This window comes from Oncorhynchus clarkii, chromosome 1 (assembly GCF_045791955.1).
Source record: "Oncorhynchus clarkii lewisi isolate Uvic-CL-2024 chromosome 1, UVic_Ocla_1.0, whole genome shotgun sequence".
Lineage (NCBI taxonomy): Eukaryota > Metazoa > Chordata > Actinopteri > Salmoniformes > Salmonidae > Oncorhynchus > Oncorhynchus clarkii.
The window spans coordinates 17,695,746-17,715,403 of NC_092147.1; the positions used below are offsets into that span (position 1 = coordinate 17,695,746).

At 44.2% G+C, this 19,658-nt stretch overlaps 1 protein-coding gene across 1 annotated transcript in view; it reads right to left on the reverse strand.

Moving 5' to 3' along the window:
- Positions 1-1,876: 1,876 nt before the first annotated feature.
- Positions 1,877-19,658, reverse strand: part of LOC139373816 (ceramide synthase 1-like) — a 65,566-nt gene continuing 47,784 nt past the window's right edge. The window contains exons 4-7 of the mRNA XM_071114887.1: positions 19,033-19,194; positions 12,659-12,806; positions 12,143-12,327; positions 1,877-2,852 (exon numbers count right to left, since the gene is read on the reverse strand). Coding sequence (XP_070970988.1) covers positions 2,810-2,852; positions 12,143-12,327; positions 12,659-12,806; positions 19,033-19,194 — 538 coding nt within the window. The 3' untranslated portion in view covers positions 1,877-2,809. The remainder of the gene's footprint in view (positions 2,853-12,142; positions 12,328-12,658; positions 12,807-19,032; positions 19,195-19,658) is intronic.

Below are 19,658 nucleotides of genomic sequence, written 5' to 3' on the forward strand. Positions count from 1 at the left end.
ACCAATTAACTATTTCACTTCATACCTCATTTGATTCTTAACGTCCAGAAATTTGTAAAAAATCCCAAATCTACCTGCATTCCTATTTTATGATGATCAAAAAAACAGCAATAAAAAACAGTGCAATTTGTAAGAAACACCTGCGAGGCATACCCTCTTCATATCCATTATAACAGCTCTTTCTAGCCACCCAGGTCCAGGCCAGGCCTCTCATCAGAACACTTCTTGTGATAAAGATCAACATTTTTGGCACATTCTTAAAGCATTAATGCAACGCATAGAATCATTATTCTTCCACATTTTCATTCTGAACTGTGGATGGGCTTCTATATATTTAATGCTTATCACAAAAAACTGCCAGATCTGCCTCAAAATAAAACTTACAAAAGTGATTACTACTCTATAACCTTAGTCTTTCTGACACAAATGTATTTTCTTTGGGGGGGAAAGGGGAGTATACTGTTTCTTGAAAAGAGGGAATTTGCTGTGAGTAGTTTCACCTCACAAAGCCAATCTGGTTGTTGGTGGTTGTCTGTGGTGGAGAGGGCAGACAGACCAGGAGAGAGCTGGACAGAGATGGAGGGAAAGTGTGCACACCTTTGTGGACAGTACCATGGTAGATGGCTGGGCACAAGCCATTAACCGACGCATACACAGGAAAAGGGACACGACTGGATTACAGTGTTTTCAGAAACAGTAATTTAAAAAAAATAATCTATAATGATAATTGCATGTAATATCAAAATCTAGGTAATCCCAGGCACTGGCACTAGTGGTAGCTAGTGCTGGGGACTGGAAGACACATCCACAACTACGGACACTTCTACCTGCCGACATCTGTGGCCTGTTCCAGCACAAGCATACTGTTCATCAAAACAAAAAGAGGTTGAATTTGATCGAAAAGGACAGCACCCCTTATGTCACAGGCACAGCAAAGAGAAAAACTGAAGAGTTGCAGAACACATGCACACACAAACAGTGGCACATTCAAATGTAAGGACAGAACCATTTGGAGTGTGTGACGGTCGGCTCTAATTACTTCACTTTTTGAAGGTCAGTTCAGCACATTGATAAAGGTTAAGATTACATAGTTTGTAGTTTTCTTAATTTGTGGTTTTTGCTTATGACTTCATGGCATATTCCAAAACCATTGCAATGTCATGCATTCCTGAATACCATATCTGCATATGTTTTTCACATTTGATTTGTATCTTCTTTTACACAAGTAAAGGCCATTTGCTTAAATTTTTCTGTGAACCTGACAACCACCACCATATTGATTATTATTCTAATCCATATCTTTACCAAAATCATAAGGATGATATTAAACCCAGTCAACCAAGTTCAGCTACATCAGCTGTCATTAACCAGCTATCAGCTTGTATGCCTTCATTTCAGTGCGACAACAGAAGCTAAAAACAGAAAATGTGACAATGCATTTTCCATACAGGAATGCAAGCAATAGTTCTAATGCCTATCAAATGACAGCAAAAAAAATAAAAAATAAAATTGGTTCACAAGTCATTCACATTTAAAAGACATCAATACTACACCGAAGTGGCTCTTCAAATATTGCAGGTCAGGCTGAGGAAATGTATATGTGGTCACTATCGACCTGTGCAATGATAAGAAAATGAATACATGTTTGGAAAACAAAACCAGACCCTTACATGCAAACCTCTCACCCACAATGGTGACATGATGCAATAGTTCCCTTTAGTATTTTAGCCTTCACTCCTGAAATAATAGGGGGTATAAACTTTAAAAAGCTTTTAGAGGAAGGATCTTTAAAAACGCAGATGCAGTTCTCTCCATGTCACACACTGATCTGTTTCACCTGTCCTTGTGCTTGTCGCCACCGCCCTACAGGTGTCACCCATCTTTCCCACTTATCCCCTGGGTATTTACACTTGTGTTTTCTGTCTGTCTTTGCCAGTTTGTCTTATTTGAGCAAGCCTACCAGTGGTTTGGGGCTCAGCTCCTGCTGTTTCCAGTCTCTCTTTTCTCGCTCACCTGGTTTTGACTCCTGACTGTCCTGACTCCGAGCCTAACTGCCTGACCACTCTGAATGCCTCCTGTCCTATACCTTTGCCCCTACTCTGGATTACAGACCTTCTGTCTGAGCCTGCCTGCCGTCCTGTACCTTGGCCCCACTACTCTGGATTATCAACCCCTGCCTGCCTTGACCTGTCATTTGCCTGCCCGTTACACTAAACATTGTTACTTCTACACAGTCTGCACTTGGGTCTTACCTGACCCCTGATAATATACTAGAGAGGACCTTTGACATGGTGACTGTGTGAGTGCTTTAGGGCCCTAATCTATCCGTATTGCGGAAGTTCATCATTACATTGTGATTAAATTTAAAGGCAACGTTTCCACGTTAGCAGAGTGCATTCACGGTAAACTCTGCATGTAGGCTCAATTAAAAATGACCTTTACATTTTTATATCGCAATCTGTAATGCTTCAGTGACAGACTGAATAGAGTCTAGACGTTTAAAAATCAATAGCTCAACCTTGTCTTATGTTTGTTGGAGCTGACACAACTTCTAAATGCCCCTGTAGAATACACGAGAGGACATTCACATAACTCACACCTTTCTTTTTCTTCAAATTTAATGTTAATAAGACAAAGGTCACCTGAAATAGCATTCACAGTGATATAATAAAACAATGACAAAACAGAATGAAAAATTATCACTTTTCTAATTTGATGTTTTTTTTAACCTTTTTGCGATTCACTTAGACCTAAATGTAGGTTACTTGCATTCAGAGTTAAGTGCCAGGAGATAGAGCTAGAGAGGCCATTATAGATGCTTCTCCTTGGTGATCCCGTTCTGCAAGTGCTTCCTGTGAGAAGGAGGAGAGAAGAAAAATGACCAATTGTCAGCCAGAGAAAAGGTAATCAGCTATGCACACATGGTAATATCAAAAATATATCACTGGTGTTCAAGGGCACCAGATAAGGGCAGGGTCAGGCCGTACCGAGTAAGCACACCTCAATAAGTGCAGCTCGTAGTTCCTCTCTATCTTTGCTACACAAGACAAGGCCAACACACAGGAGATCTGCTGGTCTGAGGTCGTACTGAGTGGACTGACAGCGCACAGGTTACTGGGGTTACAGGAGGGGACAGTGAACAAAGCCGTGTGTGTCACGCTAAAGCAGAGGCACTTCCTCCAGGGGAGAGCTCACTGGAGGTTTAACAGGGTATGTGGATAGCAGTACGACCAGATAGCAATACGACCAGATAGCAATATAATGACATAATGATGGCACCAGCACCGGCTCAAAGGAAAACTACGCAGAATTCCAAGAAGATTGAGGAGGACAGCTACACCCAAGGATGGACTGAAACAACGCTATTCATCAATGTATGGTGGTCTTTCATTTTAAGTGGATATTTTTTCTGATTGTAGTCCGCCATATTTATCACACCTACTGTATCTGGTTATTTCAGATCTGCACACACTGAAGTGCGTAGGGGTTGTTTGGAAAGCGCTCGTTATTGGCATGAGGTTTACGGTGTGATGAATGGTTGTCTAAAGGTCGGCCTGGTTCAAAAACAACCCCTACTTCCTTTACCTAGCCTCTAGCCCTTCCTGCCCCTAGCCTAGACTCTAGCCCAGGGCTCTCCAACCCTGTTATTGGAGAGTTACCCTCCTGTAGGTTTTCACTACAACCACAGATGTAACTAACCTTAGAATCAGGTGCCCTAGCCTCAAGCCCGTCCTTGCCCTAGCCTCAAGCCCGTCCTTGCCCTAGCCTCAAGCCCATCCTTGCCCTAGCCTCAAGCCCATCCTTGCCCTAGCCTCAAGCCTGTCCTTGCCTAGCCTCACTCCCGTCCTTGGCCTAGCCTCAAGCCTGTCCTTGCCCTAGCCTCAAGCCTGTCCTTTCCCTAGCCTCAAGCCTGTCCTTGCCCTAGCCTCAAGCCCGTTCTTCCCCTAGCCTCAAGTCCGTCCGTCCATCCCCTAGACTCAAGCCCTTATATCCCCTAGCCTGTAGCCATTACTTCCCTAGCCTGTAGACCTTACATCCCCTAGACACAAGCCTTCCCCGAGCTTCAAGCTCACCCTTCCCCTCCCTAGCCTCAAGGCCGTCCTTCCCCTCCCTAGCCTCAAGGCCTTCCTTCCCCTCCCTAGCCTCAAGCCCGCCCTTCCCCTCCCTAGCCTCAAGCCCGTCCTTCCCCTCCCTAGCCTTAAGCCTGTCCTTCACCTCCCTAGCCTCAAGCCCGTCCTTCCCCTCCCTAGCCACAAGCCCGTCCTTCCCCTCCCTAGCCACAAGTCCGTCCTTCCCCTCCCTAGCATCAAGCCCGTCCTTCCCCTCCCTAGCCTCAAGCCTGTCCTTCCCCTAGACTGTAGCCCATCCTTCTCCTAGCTTCAAGCAGTCTGTCCACTTGCCTGTAGCCCATCCTTCCCCTAGTCTCAGGCCTGTCATCTCTTAGCCTGTAGCCCTTCCTTTCCCTAGCCTCAAGACCGTCCTTCCCCTAGCCTGTAGCCAATCCTTCCCCTAGCCTCAAGCCCATCCTTCCCCTAGCCTCAATCAATCTTTCCCTTTGCCTTTAGCCCATCCTTCTCTAAGCCTGTAGCCCTTCCCCTAGCTTCTAGCCTTCCTTTCCCTAGCCTTAAGCCCATCCTTCCCCTTGCCTGTAGCCCGTCCTTCCCTTAGCCTCAAGCCAAAGTTTCCCCTAGCCTGTAGCCCCTGTTTTGCATAGCCTGTAGCACGTCGTTCCCCTAGCCAGTAGACAGTGCATCCCCTTGACTCAAGCCAGTCCTTCCCCTCCCTAGCCTCAAAGCCCGCCCTTTCCTTCCCCTCCCTAGCCTCAAGCTCGCCCCTTCACCTCGCTAGCCTCAAGCCCGTCCTTCCCCTCGCTAGCCTCAAGCCCGTCCTTCCCCTCCCTAGCCTCAAGTTTGTCCTTCCCCTACACTGTAGCCTGTCCTTCCCCTACCGTCAAGCAGTCTTTCCCCTTGCCTGAAGCCCATCCTTCCCCTAGCATGTAGCACTTCCTTCACTCCAGACTGTAGTCCATCCTAAACTCAAGCCTGCCTTCTCCTAGCCTGTAGCCCTGTCTTCTCCTAGCCTGTAGCCCTTCCTTCCCATAGCTTCTAACCCTTCCTTTCCCTAGCCTGCAGCCCGTCTTTCCCCTAGCCTGCAGCCCGTCCTTTCCCTAGCCTGTAGCCCATCCTTCCCCTAGCCTGTAGCCCGCGTTTGCCCTAAATTGTAGCCCGTGTTTGCCCTAGCCTGTAGCATGTGTTTGCCCTAGCCTGTAGCCCATGTTTGCCCTAGCCTGTAGCCCGTGTTTGCCCTAGCCTGTAGCCCGTGTTTACCCTAGCCTGTAGCCTGTGTTTGCCCTAGCCTCTAGCCTGTGTTTGCCCTAGCCTCTAGCCTGTGTTTGCCCTAGCCTCTAGCCTGTGTTTGCCCTAGCCTCTAGCCTGTGTTTGCCCTAGCCTCTAGCCCGTCCCTGCCCTAGCCTGTAGCCCGTGCCTGCCCTAGCCTCTAATCCGTCCTTCCCCTAGCCTAGCCTCTAGCCATGTAGTCAACCAAAACCAAACACTTATTCTTACCTTCTAGCCAATTATACTGTATGTAGGTCTCTGTCTCTGTGTGCCTGCCTCTACAGCAGTGGTCACCAACCTTTTCTGAGTCAAGTCAAATTGCAACCCGAGATCTACTGCTCAGATAAAAAACAATATATATATATATTTTTTTTTAACGTAAACCTATGCAACATTAATCTATTAAAAACAGTATATTGTAACAATGACGTTTGTGCAATAAGCTATAGGCCTAATACATGGTCAACGCATATTGGCTTTGCTTAAATATCCCTGCCAATGCATTGTTGTTAGAGCCATATTTTATTATATTTCAAAATTTGAGGTAGGCTATTTTATTAAACATTTTTATTTCACCTTTATTTAACCAGGTAGGCCAGTTGAGAACAAGTTCTCATTTACAACTGCGACCTGGCCAAGATAAAGCAAAGCAGTGCGACACAAACAACAACACAGTTACACATGGAATAAACAAACGTACAGTCAATAACACAATAGAAAAAATCTGTATACAGTGTGTGTAAATGAGGTAAGATTAGGGAGATAAGGCAATAAATAGGCAATAGTGGCGAAGTAATTACAATTTGGGCTATTTACAGATGGGCTATGTACAGGTGCATTGATCTGTGAGCTGCTCTGACAGCTGATGCTTAACGTTAGTGAGGGAGATATGAGTCTCCAGCTTCAGTGATGTTTGCAATTCGTTCCAGTCATTGGCAGCAGAGAACTGAAAGGAAGGGCGGCCAAAGTAGGAATTAGCTTTGGGGGTGACCAGTGAAAGATACCTGCTGGAGCGCGTGCTATGGGCCAGTGACCAGTGACCTGAGATAAGGTGGGGCTTTACCTAGCAAAGACTTATAGATGACCTGGAGCCAGTGGGTTTGGTGACAAATATGAAGCGAGGGTCAGACAATGAGAGCATAGAGGACACAGTGGTGGGTAGTATATGGGGCTTTGGTGACAAAACTGATGGCACTGTGATAGACTGCATCCAATTTGCTGAGGAGAGTGTTAGAAGCTATTTTGTAAATGACATCGCCGAAGCCGAGGATCGGTAGGATAGTCAGTTTACGAGGGTATGTTTCGCAGCATGAGTGAAGGATGCTTTGTTGTGAAATAGGAAGCTGATTCTAGATTTAATTTTGGATTGGAGATGCTTAATGTGAGTCTGGAAGGAGAGTTTACAGTCTAACCAGACATCTAGGTATTTGTAGGTGTCTCCATATTCTAAGTCAGAACCGTCCAGAGTAGTGATGCTGGTTGGGCGGGCAGGTGCCGGCAGCGATCAGTTGAAGAGCATGCATTTAGTTTTACTTGCATTTAAAAGCAGTTGGAGGCCAAAGAAGGAGAGTTGTATGGCCTTGGAATTCGTCTGGAGATTAGTTAACACAGTGTCCAAAGAAGGGCCAGAAGTATACAGAATGGTGCCGTCTGCGTAGAGGTGGATCAGAGAATCACCAGCAGCAAGAGTGACATCATTGATGTATAGAGAGAAGAGAGTCGGCCCGAGAATTGAACCCTGTGGTGCTCCCAAAGAGACTGCCAGAGGTCCGGACAACAGGCCCTCTGATTTGACATACTGAACTCTGTCTGAGGGGTAGTTGGTGAGCCAGGCGAGGCAGTCATTTGAGAAACCAAGGCTGTTGCATCTGCCGATAAGAATGTGGTGATTGACAGAGTTGAAAGCATTGGCCAGGTCAATGAATACGGCTGCACAGTATTGTCTATTATCGATGCCAGTTATGATATTGTTTAGGACCTTGAGCGTGGCTGAGGTGCACCCATGACCAGCTCGGAAACCAGATTGCATAGCGGAGAAGGTACGGTGGGATTCGAAATGGTTGGTGATCTGTTTGTTAACTTGGCTTTCGAAGACCTTAGAAAGGCAGGGTAGGATAGATATAGGTCTGTAACAGTTTGGAGTGTCTCCCCCTTTGAAGAGGGGGATGATCGCGGCAGCTTTCCAGTCTTTGGGTATCTCAGATGATGCGAAAGATAGGTTGAACAGGCTAGTAATAGGGGTTGCAACAATTGCGGCGGATCATTTTAGAAAGAGAGGGTCCAGATTGTCTAGCCCAGCTGATTTGTAGGGGTCCAGATTTTGCAACTCTTTCAGAACATCAGCTGTCTGGATTTGGGTGAAGGAGAAGTGGGGGAGGCTTGGGCAAGATGCTGTGGGGGGTGCAGGGCTGTTGACCGGGGTTGGGGTAGCCAGGTGGAAAGCATGGCCAGCTGTAGAAAAATGCTTATTGAAATTCTCAATTATTGTGGATTTATCAGTAGTGACAGTGTTTCCTAGCCTCAGTGCAGTGGGCAGCTTTACAGTGTCCCAGAACTTTTTGGACTTTGTGCTACAGGATGCAAATTTCTGTTTGAAAAAGCTAGCCTTTGCTTTCCTAACTGCTTGTGTATAGTGGTTCCTAATTTCCCTGAAAAGTTGCATATCGCGGGGGCTATTCGATTCTAATGCGGTACGCCACAGGATATTTTTGTACTGGTCAAGGGCAGTCAGGTCTGGTGTAAACCAAGGGCTAAACCTAGGCATTGAGTGACGATGAGAGAGGTTTTGTCTCTAGAGATACCATTTAAACCAGGTGAGGTCACCGCATGTGTGGGAAGTGGAACAAAAAGGCTAGCTAAGAAAGAGTCTGTTGTAGCCCCCTCGGACGGTTATGTCGGCAGACCAGTCGTGATGGATCGGCAGGGCTCCGTGAAGGCAGTAAAAGGGTCCAGGCCAATTTGCAAAATAGGTATTGTAGCCCAAGAAATTGGCTGATGGATCTCTTCAGCTAACAGTCCGATGGCCTCTAGAAATCTAGCGGGCCGTGACTAGCAGGCTAGCAGATGGGCCTTCAGGGGAAGTCGCAACAGAAGAGCCTGTTGAAACCCCTTCGGGCGGATTACGTCAGTAGACCAGTCATGATGGATCAGTGGGGCTCTGTGTCGGCAGTAAAAGGGGTCCAGGCCAATTGGCAAAATAGGTATTGTAGCCCAAGGAGTGGTTGATGGACCTCTTCAGCTAGCCGGGAGATGGGCATAGCACAAGGCTAGTTACAGGCTAACTGGTGTTTGCTTCGGGACAGAGACATTAGCCAGGAGTAGCCACTCGGATAGCAGCTAGCTAGCTGCGCTGATCCAGGTGTAAAGGTTCAGAGCTTGCGGTAGGAATCCGGAGATATGGAGATTTGGTGGAGAAAAAGCAGTCCGGTATGCTCTGGGTTGAATCGCGCTGTGCAGACTGGCAGGAGTTGGACTGGGCTAAGGTTAGCTGATGACCGCTAGCAGTGGCTAACTGACTAATAGCTAGTAGCTAGTTAGCTGGCTAGCTTCTTTGGGGGTTCCGGTTCAGGTTAATGGACAGTCCAGCAGGAGTCGGCTGTGTAGCCGAGTGATCATAGGGTCCGAAGAGCAGCACTAGATGAAACAGGGAACTGTTCAGTAGTCGATTACTACGTTGTGCGAACGGGAGACACGGCATTCAGAGAGCTAGCAGGCCGGGGATAGCAGATGGATCATCACCAAACATCCATGACGCAGAGGCCGGTTTAGAGCACATCGGCCGAGTTACGTCAGCAGACCAGTAGACCAGTCGTGATGGATCAGCGGGGCTCCATGTCGACAAAGGGTCCAGTCCAATTGGCAAGGGAAATGTTGTAGTTGGTGTACTTTGTTTGCTCGCCGGGAGATGGGCCTAGCTCGGGGCTAACTGGTGCATGCTTCTGGACAAAGGTGTTAGCCACAATAGCTCCTCGGTAGCAACTAGCTAGCTGCAAAGATCCAGTGTAATGGTCCAGAGCTTGCGGCAGGAATCCAGAGATGTAGTGGAAAAAAGCAGTCCGATATGCTCAGGGCTGGTATCGCGCTGTGCAGACTGGCAGGTATTATCCGGGCTATCCAGGCTAAAGCGGCAGGAGTCCGAGCTAAAGGTAAAAACCGCTAGCAGAGGCTAACAATGACTAAATAACTAGTAGCTAATTAGCTGGCTAGCATCTGATGGAGGTTCCAGTTATAAGGTCTAAAAAAAATAGCTGATCCGTACCACATTGGGTGAGGCGGGTTGCAGTAATGTATATTTATTTTGAAAATGGAAAAAAAGAGATTGAGATGTATACAACAACAAAAAACTAAAAAAACTAAAAAAACAATATTTACATGGGAAGAAAACAAACACGTCTTACTGCTACGCCATTATGGACACACTATATGATCACATCGGTAATAGATCCGTTGTTGTATTACTTGTGAGGCAAAGCTGAGTGAGCATACATTTAAATTATTTATTTTACTAGGCTGATGGTGCTTGCATCTGATGGTCAGTCTCAGCATCTCTCCCCTCTCCCTTTCCTTTCCTTCACTGACACTGACCAAAAAAGAACACCTTCTTCCAGCTGATGGCAGCTGATGGCACCGCATTATTTCTGAGTCACGCACAAATTCATGTTGCTACTCTTATGAACAGAGAAAGGGAAATATTCCTCGATATTAAAAAAGACCCAAGCCGCTAATAACAACACTGCAAAGCCTATCCTTCCCCTATTCTAGCCTCTAGCTCTTCTTTGTTGTAGAATTCAGATATGAAGGGACAGGGTCGACGGAAGATAATAACTTGGACACAACTTGGGTCGAGTGGACAGGGACATAAGTTCAATGAATTGAGACCCATCCAGCTAAGATACCCCAGGATGTGAATCAGGTTTACCAGAGTTTACTGAGTCATCTGAGGCCAAGGGGTCATTCTCTCTCTTCAAGTTTTCCTGACAAAAACCTTCTCTCTGGATGTTTTGGAAAGCATTTGTCACCTGGAGATGCAGTGTCTGTATAGTGTATGGTGGTGGCATTACTTCAGTACAGTGAAACATTCAAGGTAATATTCGTGGCATATACAGTGCTTTTCTTCAGCAGGGACAGGGAAGATGGTTAAAATTGATGGGAAGATGGATGGAGCCAAATGCAGGACCATTCTGGAAGAAAACCTGTCTGCAAAAGACCTGAGACTGGGACGGAGATTTGTCTTCCAACAAGACAATGATCCAAAACATAAAGCAAAATCTACAATGGAATGGTTCAAAAATAAACATATCCAGGTGTTAGAATGGCCAAGTCAAAGTCCAGACCTGAATCCAATCGAGAATCTGTGGAAAGAACTGAAAACTGCTGTTCACAAATGCTCTCCATCCAACCTCACTGAGCTCGAGCTGTTTTGCAAGGAGGAATGGGAAAAAATGTCAGTCTCTCGATGTGCAATACTGATAGAGACATACCCCAAGCGACTTACAGCTGTAATCGCAGCAAAAGGTGGCGCTACAAAGTATTAATTTAAGGGGGCTGAATAATTTTGCACGCCCAATTTTTCAGTTTTTGATTTGTTAAAAAAGTTTGAAATATCCAATAAATGTCGTTCCACTTCATGATTGTGTCCCACTTGTTGTTGATTCTTCACAAAACAATACAGTTTTATATCTTTATGTTTGAAGCCTGAAATGTGGCAAAAGGTCGCAAAGTTCAAGGGGGCCGAATACTTTCGCAAGGCACTGTAGTTTATGAACTGGTACAAAAAACTACACTTGATTTACATTATTATATAATTATTTTGCCACCAACAGAATGCTTTATATATATTATTGGGGCATGCAACAATCTCAGCTCTGTAGATTTTGCTGCGAAGAGACAGAATCAACAGATCAATTATTCTGGTATTGCCCCCATATAGCTTAATGATGGTTACAGGTTCAGGAATGGTTAAAAAAAATCACAACATGCACTTAAAATGAACCTTACAAATAGCAGTGTTGGGTGATTTGGAAAGCCATAGTCAGACAATAAATAATATAATAATACTCGTAGGAAAGGTTATCATCTTTAGCTCACAATCTGTGGTTAATATATACGATTAGAAAGGTTACATTTTTTTGTCAAACATCACAGCACAATTGGAAAATATATGGCACATGGCACAACCAAACGAGGGTGGCACAACCAAAAGAGGGTGGTCTATGGTGATAGGTGGGATGGGCTGAGAGTGGCTGAGGGTTGGGATTAAAGAGCTGAGGTCTATGGTGATAGGTGGGATGGGTTAAGAGTGGCTGAGGGTTGGGATTAAAGAGCTGAGGTCTATGGTGATAGGTGGGATGGGCTGAGAGTGGCTGAGGGGCGGATTTAAAGAGCTGAGGTCTATGGTGATAGGTGGGATGGGCTGAGAGTGGCTGAGGGTTGGGATTAAAGAGCTGAGGTCTATGGTGATAGGTGTGATGGGCTGAGAATGGTTTGGGATTAAAGAGCTGATGTTTGGTCATGTATTATTGTTATAAGACTGCTTTATATAAAAGTACCATGTATGTAAAATGTGTATGTAAAATGTATACATAAAATGTATTTATATTTAGTAAAAAAGCTGAAAAAAACTACATTTTTTTCCCCCTCAGAAGAGTGGGCGTTAATAATAAAAAATATAAAAAATGTTTAAAGTTATATTTGTGAATTTATATTTGAGTAATTTAGCAGACCTAATACATACATATGATTTGGTGATTCATATACACATGTTGAATCAGCATGATAAAGTAGTGTGTTTGTGACTGTTTCTTCACCCTTCAGTAGAGTTGTTGAGTTGAGTTTCAGCAGAATTGTTGAGATGTCCTGCATCTTTACTCTGCTGCTGGGCCTTAAGCAGGGTTGCGGCCCTCTGGGCTCCCTCCTCACCCTCGTACTCCCTCAGGTCTTTTACATCCTTCATCTGCCCCGTCAGGACTTTCGCCACAAATGCCACTATATACTGTAGGGAGAGAGAGGGGGGATGGGGATCAGGGGTTAGAGGGGAGAGAGGTTTGATGTCACATATTCAGTCCAGTTTATTTGGAATGTATCAACCCCTGACAGAGGCATTAGACATATTAGGCTAATACGAATGGAAAAGACCAGGTAATAGTCATAAAACTGTCAAGACATGTTATTTACTTATTGGGAACACATATCTGTGAGGGGTTGCCCTCTCTGAATTAGATTAGTCTTGTTTAACCTAGAGTCTGACAAATGAGGTAGCTACAGTACGGTTGCACACCACTGTGAGATTTGTGACCTGCTTTAGACGGAGGTCCAACACTCACCAAAAACCAGTAGATATTCATGCAGAGGAGTGTCAAGAGGAGTGAGTTGAAGAAGAAGTAGAAGGGTATGTTTGGGACGGACTGGAGGCTGGACACACAGGTGGCGTACAGAACCTTCAGAGGGAACCAGTAGAGACGAAACCAAAACCTGCATAGAGGAACAGTGTTATTCAGACGCTTTAGGGTAGAAAGTGTGTGTGTGTGTGTGTGTGTGTGTGTGTACCCAGGCATGCAGGCGTGTGTGCTTGTTAGTTTTGGAGAAGCTACTCTGAACAAGGACTCTAGAGTGCAACCATTTTACTAGCATATGCGCCTAAATATTTTGCTATGTGACCTGGATTTCTTTATTTAGGAGTAGCGGTGCACCTAGAAACAATTACCCAGATGATAATTATGATTACTTCACTGTACAACAGCCCCTGAGTGTCATGGAGAATACACTGAGCGCAGATTCATGATTTCATGCTTGTACCATTACTACAAAGAAAACGTCTTGTTACTGCAAATATTGTTCATTGTGCTCCTCGTCAAAAAACGTCAGCGTAGAGCCCTGCAATCTACCAATTAATTCACACTGGAAGAAGTTACGTTACGCTAAAGTTACCCTTAAGAAAAATATAGTTTATTATTATAAACTATTTTGAAAAAGGAATTCTGTGAAGGACATTTTATTAAGAACACCCAGAATATGTTCTTTAAGTTAAGATAGGAGACGGTGCCAGACACATCCCGGAACCAACCCTATGAACTATGATTATGTAACCAGTATATAAGGGAACTAAATGGGACTGCCCCATTAGAGCTCCTGACAGACATTCGCTATGGTGCATCAAGTTTGTTGGAATATTTCCAGTTAACTGTTAATAAACAATGATTCATTTAAGATTGACTTCGACTGTCCCTGTATAAGAATTTTCACGACAACTTGGCATCACAAAAAAGATGATTGATTCTGCCTGTGGAGCTTTCCAGTGGGGGTCTGCAAGGAAAACCGTGGCGCATTTTATGAAGCATGAGGGAAATTCCCGTCTGACCAAAAGACGACGAGACCCGCCCAGACCAGACCCTTACTGTGAGCTCCCCAGGAGGAGACACATATTCTGTGAACAATTGAGGGACGGCAACTGATTTCAGTAAGTACATTTAAATGAATCTGTATACAAACTCAAATCAATGAAAAATCAATGCAAGTAACGGATAAAAAGGTTCCCATAGACTTATAGAGAGAAGGCTATTTAGTAGTCTTATGAGAAGACTAGAGTGAGGGCGTAACGGTACCATGGAAAGCCCCGCTGACCGCTGTCTTTTATTTGATTTGATTTATTTCACCTTTATTTAACCAGGTAGGCCAGTTGAGAACAAGTTCTCATTTACAACTGCGACCTGGCCAAAATAAAGTAAAGCAGTGCGAAACAACACAGAGTTACACATAAACAAATGTACACAATTGAAAAAATAGAAAAATCTATGTACAGTGTGTGCAAATGTAGAAGAGTAGGGAGGTAAGGCAATAAATAGGCCATAGAGGCGAAATAATTACAATTCAGCATTAACACTGGAGTGATAGATGTGCAGATGATGATGTGCAAGTAGAGATACTGGGGTGCAAAAGAGCAAGAGGGTAAGTAATAATATGGGGATGAGGTAGTTGGGTGTGCTATTTACAGATTGGCTGTGTACAGGTACAGTGATCGGTAAGCTGCTCTGACAGCTGATGCTTAAAGTTAGAGAGAAAGATATAAGACTCCAGCTTCAGTGATTTTTGCAATTCGTTCCAGTCATTGGCAGCAGAGAACTGGAAGGAAAGGCAGCCAAAGGAAGTGTTGGCTTTGGGGATGACCAGTGAACTATACCTGCTGGAGTGCGTGCTACGGGTGGGTGTTGCTATGGTGACCAGTGAGCTGAGATAAGGCATTGCTTTACCTAGCAAAGACTTATAGATGACCTGGAGCCAGTCGGTTTCCTTCTGGTGTACTGGTAGGAAAATGGGCAAGACATAATGGACTGTAAAAGACAGTGGCGGCTCAGGAGAGAGACATTATCAAGGATTATCCACTTTGAACGTGCCATTTGGAGGACGAACTGAAACACCACCTGAAGAAGCACATAAAGAAATGCCAGAAGGATGAGTGCCGGGGGGGAGGGGGTGGTCAACCGTGCCCGTAATTGATTTAGGCATATCCAAAATTGTTTATTTGGGGTATCAGGTTGATTGTGGAGGTCTGCACACTGCAAAATGTATATTAATTTAGGCTAAGAATGCATTGAGATACCAATCTGTCATTAGCACAAATGGGGGCCGGAATGAGAAAAGTTCATGCTAGAAATATAAGATGAAGATACTCTATGTCAATGTAAATGTACTGTCTGCCAGTATCGGTGTGTGCTAAATTGAGGGTCTAAAATTAAAGTGATAGAACCAACGTAATAGCTGTTCATTGACTACAGCTCAGCATTCAACACCATAGAGCCCAAACAGCTCATCACTAAGCTAAGGACCCTGTGACTAAACACCTCCCTCTGCAACTGGATCCTGGACTTTCTGACGGGCCGCCCCCAGGTGGTAAGGGTAGGCAACAACACATCTGCCACGCTGATCCTCAACACTGGGGCCCCTCAGGGATGCGTGCTTAGTCCCCTCCTGTACACCCTGTTCACCCACGACTGCATGGCCAAGCACGACTCCAACACCATCATTAAGTTTGCTGACGACACAACAGCGGTAGGCCTGATCACAGACAACGATGAGACAGCCTATAGGGAGGAGGTCAGAGACCTGGCAGACCTCTCTCTCTCTCTCTCTCTCTCTCTCTCTCTCTCTCTGTGAGCAAGACAAAGGAACTGATCGTGGACTATAGGAAAAGGAGGTCCAAACAGGCCCTCATTAACATCGACGGGACTGAAGTGGAGTGTGTAGAGAGTTTCAAGTTCCTTGGTGTCCACATCATCAACAAACTATCATGGTCCAAACACACCAAGACAGTTGTGAAGAGGGCACGAAAACACCTTTACCCCCTCAGTAGACTGAAAAGATTTGGAATGGGTCCCCAGATCCTCAAAAAGTTCTACAGCTGCACCATCGAGAGCATCCTTAACGGTTGCTTTACCGCCTGGTATGGCAACTGCTCGGCATCTGACCGTAAGGCGCTACAGAGGGTAGTGTACATCACTGGGGCCAAGCTTCCTGACATCCAGGACCTATATACTAGGAGCTGTCAGAGGAAGGCCCCAAAAATTGTCAAAGAGTCCAGTCACCCAAGTCATAGACTGTTCTCTCTGCTACCGCACGGCAAGTGGTACCGGTGAAACTGTTGTGAAACTGTTATAACATGTGTTCTCTCTCTTCCTGTGAAAGTCAATATGCATGTGCCCAAGACCAAATTTGGGAGATCTCTGGAGATGTAGAGAAAATTGGAAATGCTAAAAGAATTGTGTAAATTGTCTCTGTGTAACAAATAAGCTTTTGGCAGGTCAAGGGGGCACCTGTGCAATCATTGGTGTTGAATGTTGTACTTTTGTCCCAGATCACTCTTCTAAAATGACTGATCTCGCCAAATACACTACCGCTGTAATTATTAAGAATAATTCCCTACAACCAGAGTGGACGTCTGCAACTTGGTTGGAATCCCTCTTTGGAAGTTGCATATCCCAAATTGCCAAAATGGCTGCAGCATGTGTTTTTTTTCTTAGTTTGTCTAAATTGTTCATGTGTGTGTATTTTTGATTAACCCACTCCGGTTAATACAAGTATAACCTTTATTATGATGATCTACTAATACCAATTGGATTGTACAAACCAGAATAAAGGGCTTGAAATTATGAAGTGTCTGGTTTTATGTGTTGATTTCCTTTACCTCAATAGAAATATGATATAGAAATTAAACACTGCTTACCTTAAAATGTAATGATTTATTATCACACAAGTGATTAAAGGGTGGAATGTGAAGAAAATTTTACTTTGTGCATCTTGTCTTTGATGTCAAATAATCCTTGGTTTCTGCCTGTGCCTGGTAAAGATATGAGGGGGGGGGGGGGGTGTCATGACCTCCTCCTTTAGACTATTTGGCAGAACACCCAGAATATGTTCTTTAAGTTAAGGTAGGAGACGGTGCCAGACACATCCCGGAACCAACGCCTATGTAACCTGTCTGTAACCAGTATATACAGTGCCTTGCGAAAGTATTCGGCCCCCTTGAACTTTGTGACCTTTTGCCACATTTCAGGCTTCAAACATAAAGATATAAAACTGTATTTTTTTTGTGAAGAATCAACAACAAGTGGGACACAATCATGAAGTGGGACGACATTTATTGGATATTTCAAACTTTTTTAACATATCAAAAACTGAAAAATTGGGCGTACAAAATTATTCAGCCCATTTACTTTCAGTGCAGCAAACTCTCTCTAGAAGTTCAGTGAGGATCTCTGAATGATCCAATGTTGACCTAAATGACTAATGAGGATAAATACAATCCACCTGTGTGTAATCAAGTCTCCGTATAAATGCACCTGCACTGTGATAGTCTCAGAGGTCCGTTAAAAGCGCAGAGAGCATCATGAAGAACAAGGAACACACCAGGCAGGTCCGAGATACTGTTGTGAAGAAGTTTAAAGACGGATTTGGATACAAAAAGATTTCCCAAGCTTTAAACATCCCAAGGAGCACTGTGCAAGCGATAATATTGAAATGGAAGGAGTATCAGACCACTGCAAATCTACCAAGACCTGGCCGTCCCTCTAAACTTTCAGCTCATACAAGGAGAAGACTGATCAGAGATGCAGCCAAGAGGCCCATGATCACTCTGGATTAACTGCAGAGATCTACAGCTGAGGTGGGAGACTCTGTCCATAGGACAACAATCAGTCGTATATTGCACAAATCTGGCCTTTATGGAAGAGTGGCAAGAAGAAAGCCATTTCTTAAAGATATCCATAAAAAGTGTTGTTTAAAGTTTGCCACAAGCCACCTGGGAGACACACCAAACATGTGGAAGAAGGTGCTCTGGTCAGATGAAACCAAAATTGAACTTTTTGGCAACAATGCAAAACGTTATGTTTGGCGTAAAAGCAACACAGCTCATCACCCTGAACACACCATACCCACTGTCAAACATGGTGGTGGCAGCATCATGGTTTGGCCTGCTTTTCTTCAGCAGGGACAGGGAAGGTGGTTAAAATTGATGGGAAGATGGATGGAGCCAAATACAGGACCATTCTGGAAGAAAACCTGATGGAGTCTGCAAAAGACCTGAGACTGGGACGGAGATTTGTCTTCCAACAAGACAATAATCCAAAACAAAAAGCAAAATCTACAATGGAATGGTTCAAAAATAAACATATCCGGGTGTTAGAATGGCCAAGTCAAAGTCCAGACCTGAATCCAATCGAGAATCTGTGGAAAGAACTGAAAACTGCTGTTCACAAATGCTCTCCATCCAACCTCACTGAGCTCGAGTTGTTTTGCAAGGAGGAATGGGAAAAAATGTTAGTCTCTCGATGTGCAAAACTGATAGAGACATACCCCAAGCGACTTACAGCTGTAATCGCAGCAAAAGGTGGCGCTACAAAGTATTAACTTAAGGGGGCTGAATAATTTTGCACGCCCAATTTTTCAGTTTTTGATTTGTTAAAAAAGTTTGAAATATCCAATAAATGTCGTTCCACTTCATGATTGTGTCCCACTTGTTGTTGATTCTTCACAAAAAAATACAGTTTTATATCTTTATGTTTGAAGCCTGAAATGTGGCAAAAGGTCGCAAAGTTCAAGGGGGCCGAATACTTTCGCAAGGCACTGTAGGGGAACTAAACGGGACTGCCCCGTTAGAGCTCCTGACAGACGTTCATTATGGTGCATCAAGTTTGTTGGAATCTCTCCAGATAACTGAAAATAAACAATGATTCATTTAAGATTGACTTCGACTGTCCCTGTGTAAGAATTTTCATGACAGTTCACTACATCCAAACTACTTTGTGATAATTTATCATATCTAAATCTGTAATGTCCTAGACTACAAATTGCAAGGTCAGATCACTCTGGAGTAAGATGTTAACAGAATGTGTAGTTTAGCATATTAAACACAAAAACTATGTTTCAAGTTTAAATTAGAAAGGAGTTGTGCTGAAAAAGAAAGGAAATTCTTTCCTACTTCACCCATATTTTATTTTCTATTTGCAAAGAAAGTTATGTGTAGTTCCAGTGGTTAGCTACACCACTAAATGGCAAAACAAGTAATTAACTACTGAAACACTACTTAGATTTGAATTTAGTTCAACTACCACCAAGCTACTGAAACATTAAATCACTAGTTGAACTACATGTTGTACACTACTCCCCAACACTGGTGCTTGTCTGTGTGTGTCTTCTCTCTCCTCACCAGGTGATGCTGAAGCTGACAGAGCCCATGTTGGACAGGATGTCGTTGATGAGGTAGTAGCCCCCTCCACGGGTCTTGAAGTATACATTGAGCTTGGTGAACTCCAGCTGGATGTCATTGATGTCGTGGAGGAACAACACCAGCAACCCAATGTTGTGGAATCTGAGAGGAGAGAGCAGTGGGGAGCACAGTGTCAGTCCACAAACAATATTAGCCGAGGACATTGCTGTGTTGTTATCTGGATGGTGCAATGTGAAAGCCAAGGGGTTAGTCTTAGTCAATGACACGGATTGACTTTGAAACAAATATTGTTTAAAGCAAGAGAACAGTCATCAAATAACACCGTTTTTTTTCAACATCAAATAACCTAGAGCCTTTTTACACTATGACAAATCAGCATTCTGCATTCTTAGAAAAAAAGGGTTTTAAAAAAGTTTTTCACCTGTCCCCATAGGATAACACTTTTTAGTTCCATTTAAAAACCCTTTTTGGTTCTAGGTAGAACCATTTTCCTCTGTGGAAACTGTTCCTCTTGTAACCAAAAGTGTTCTACCTGGAACCAACAAGGGTTCTTCAAAGGGTTCTCCTATGGGACCCAATATTGTTTTCTAAGAGTGTGATTCGAC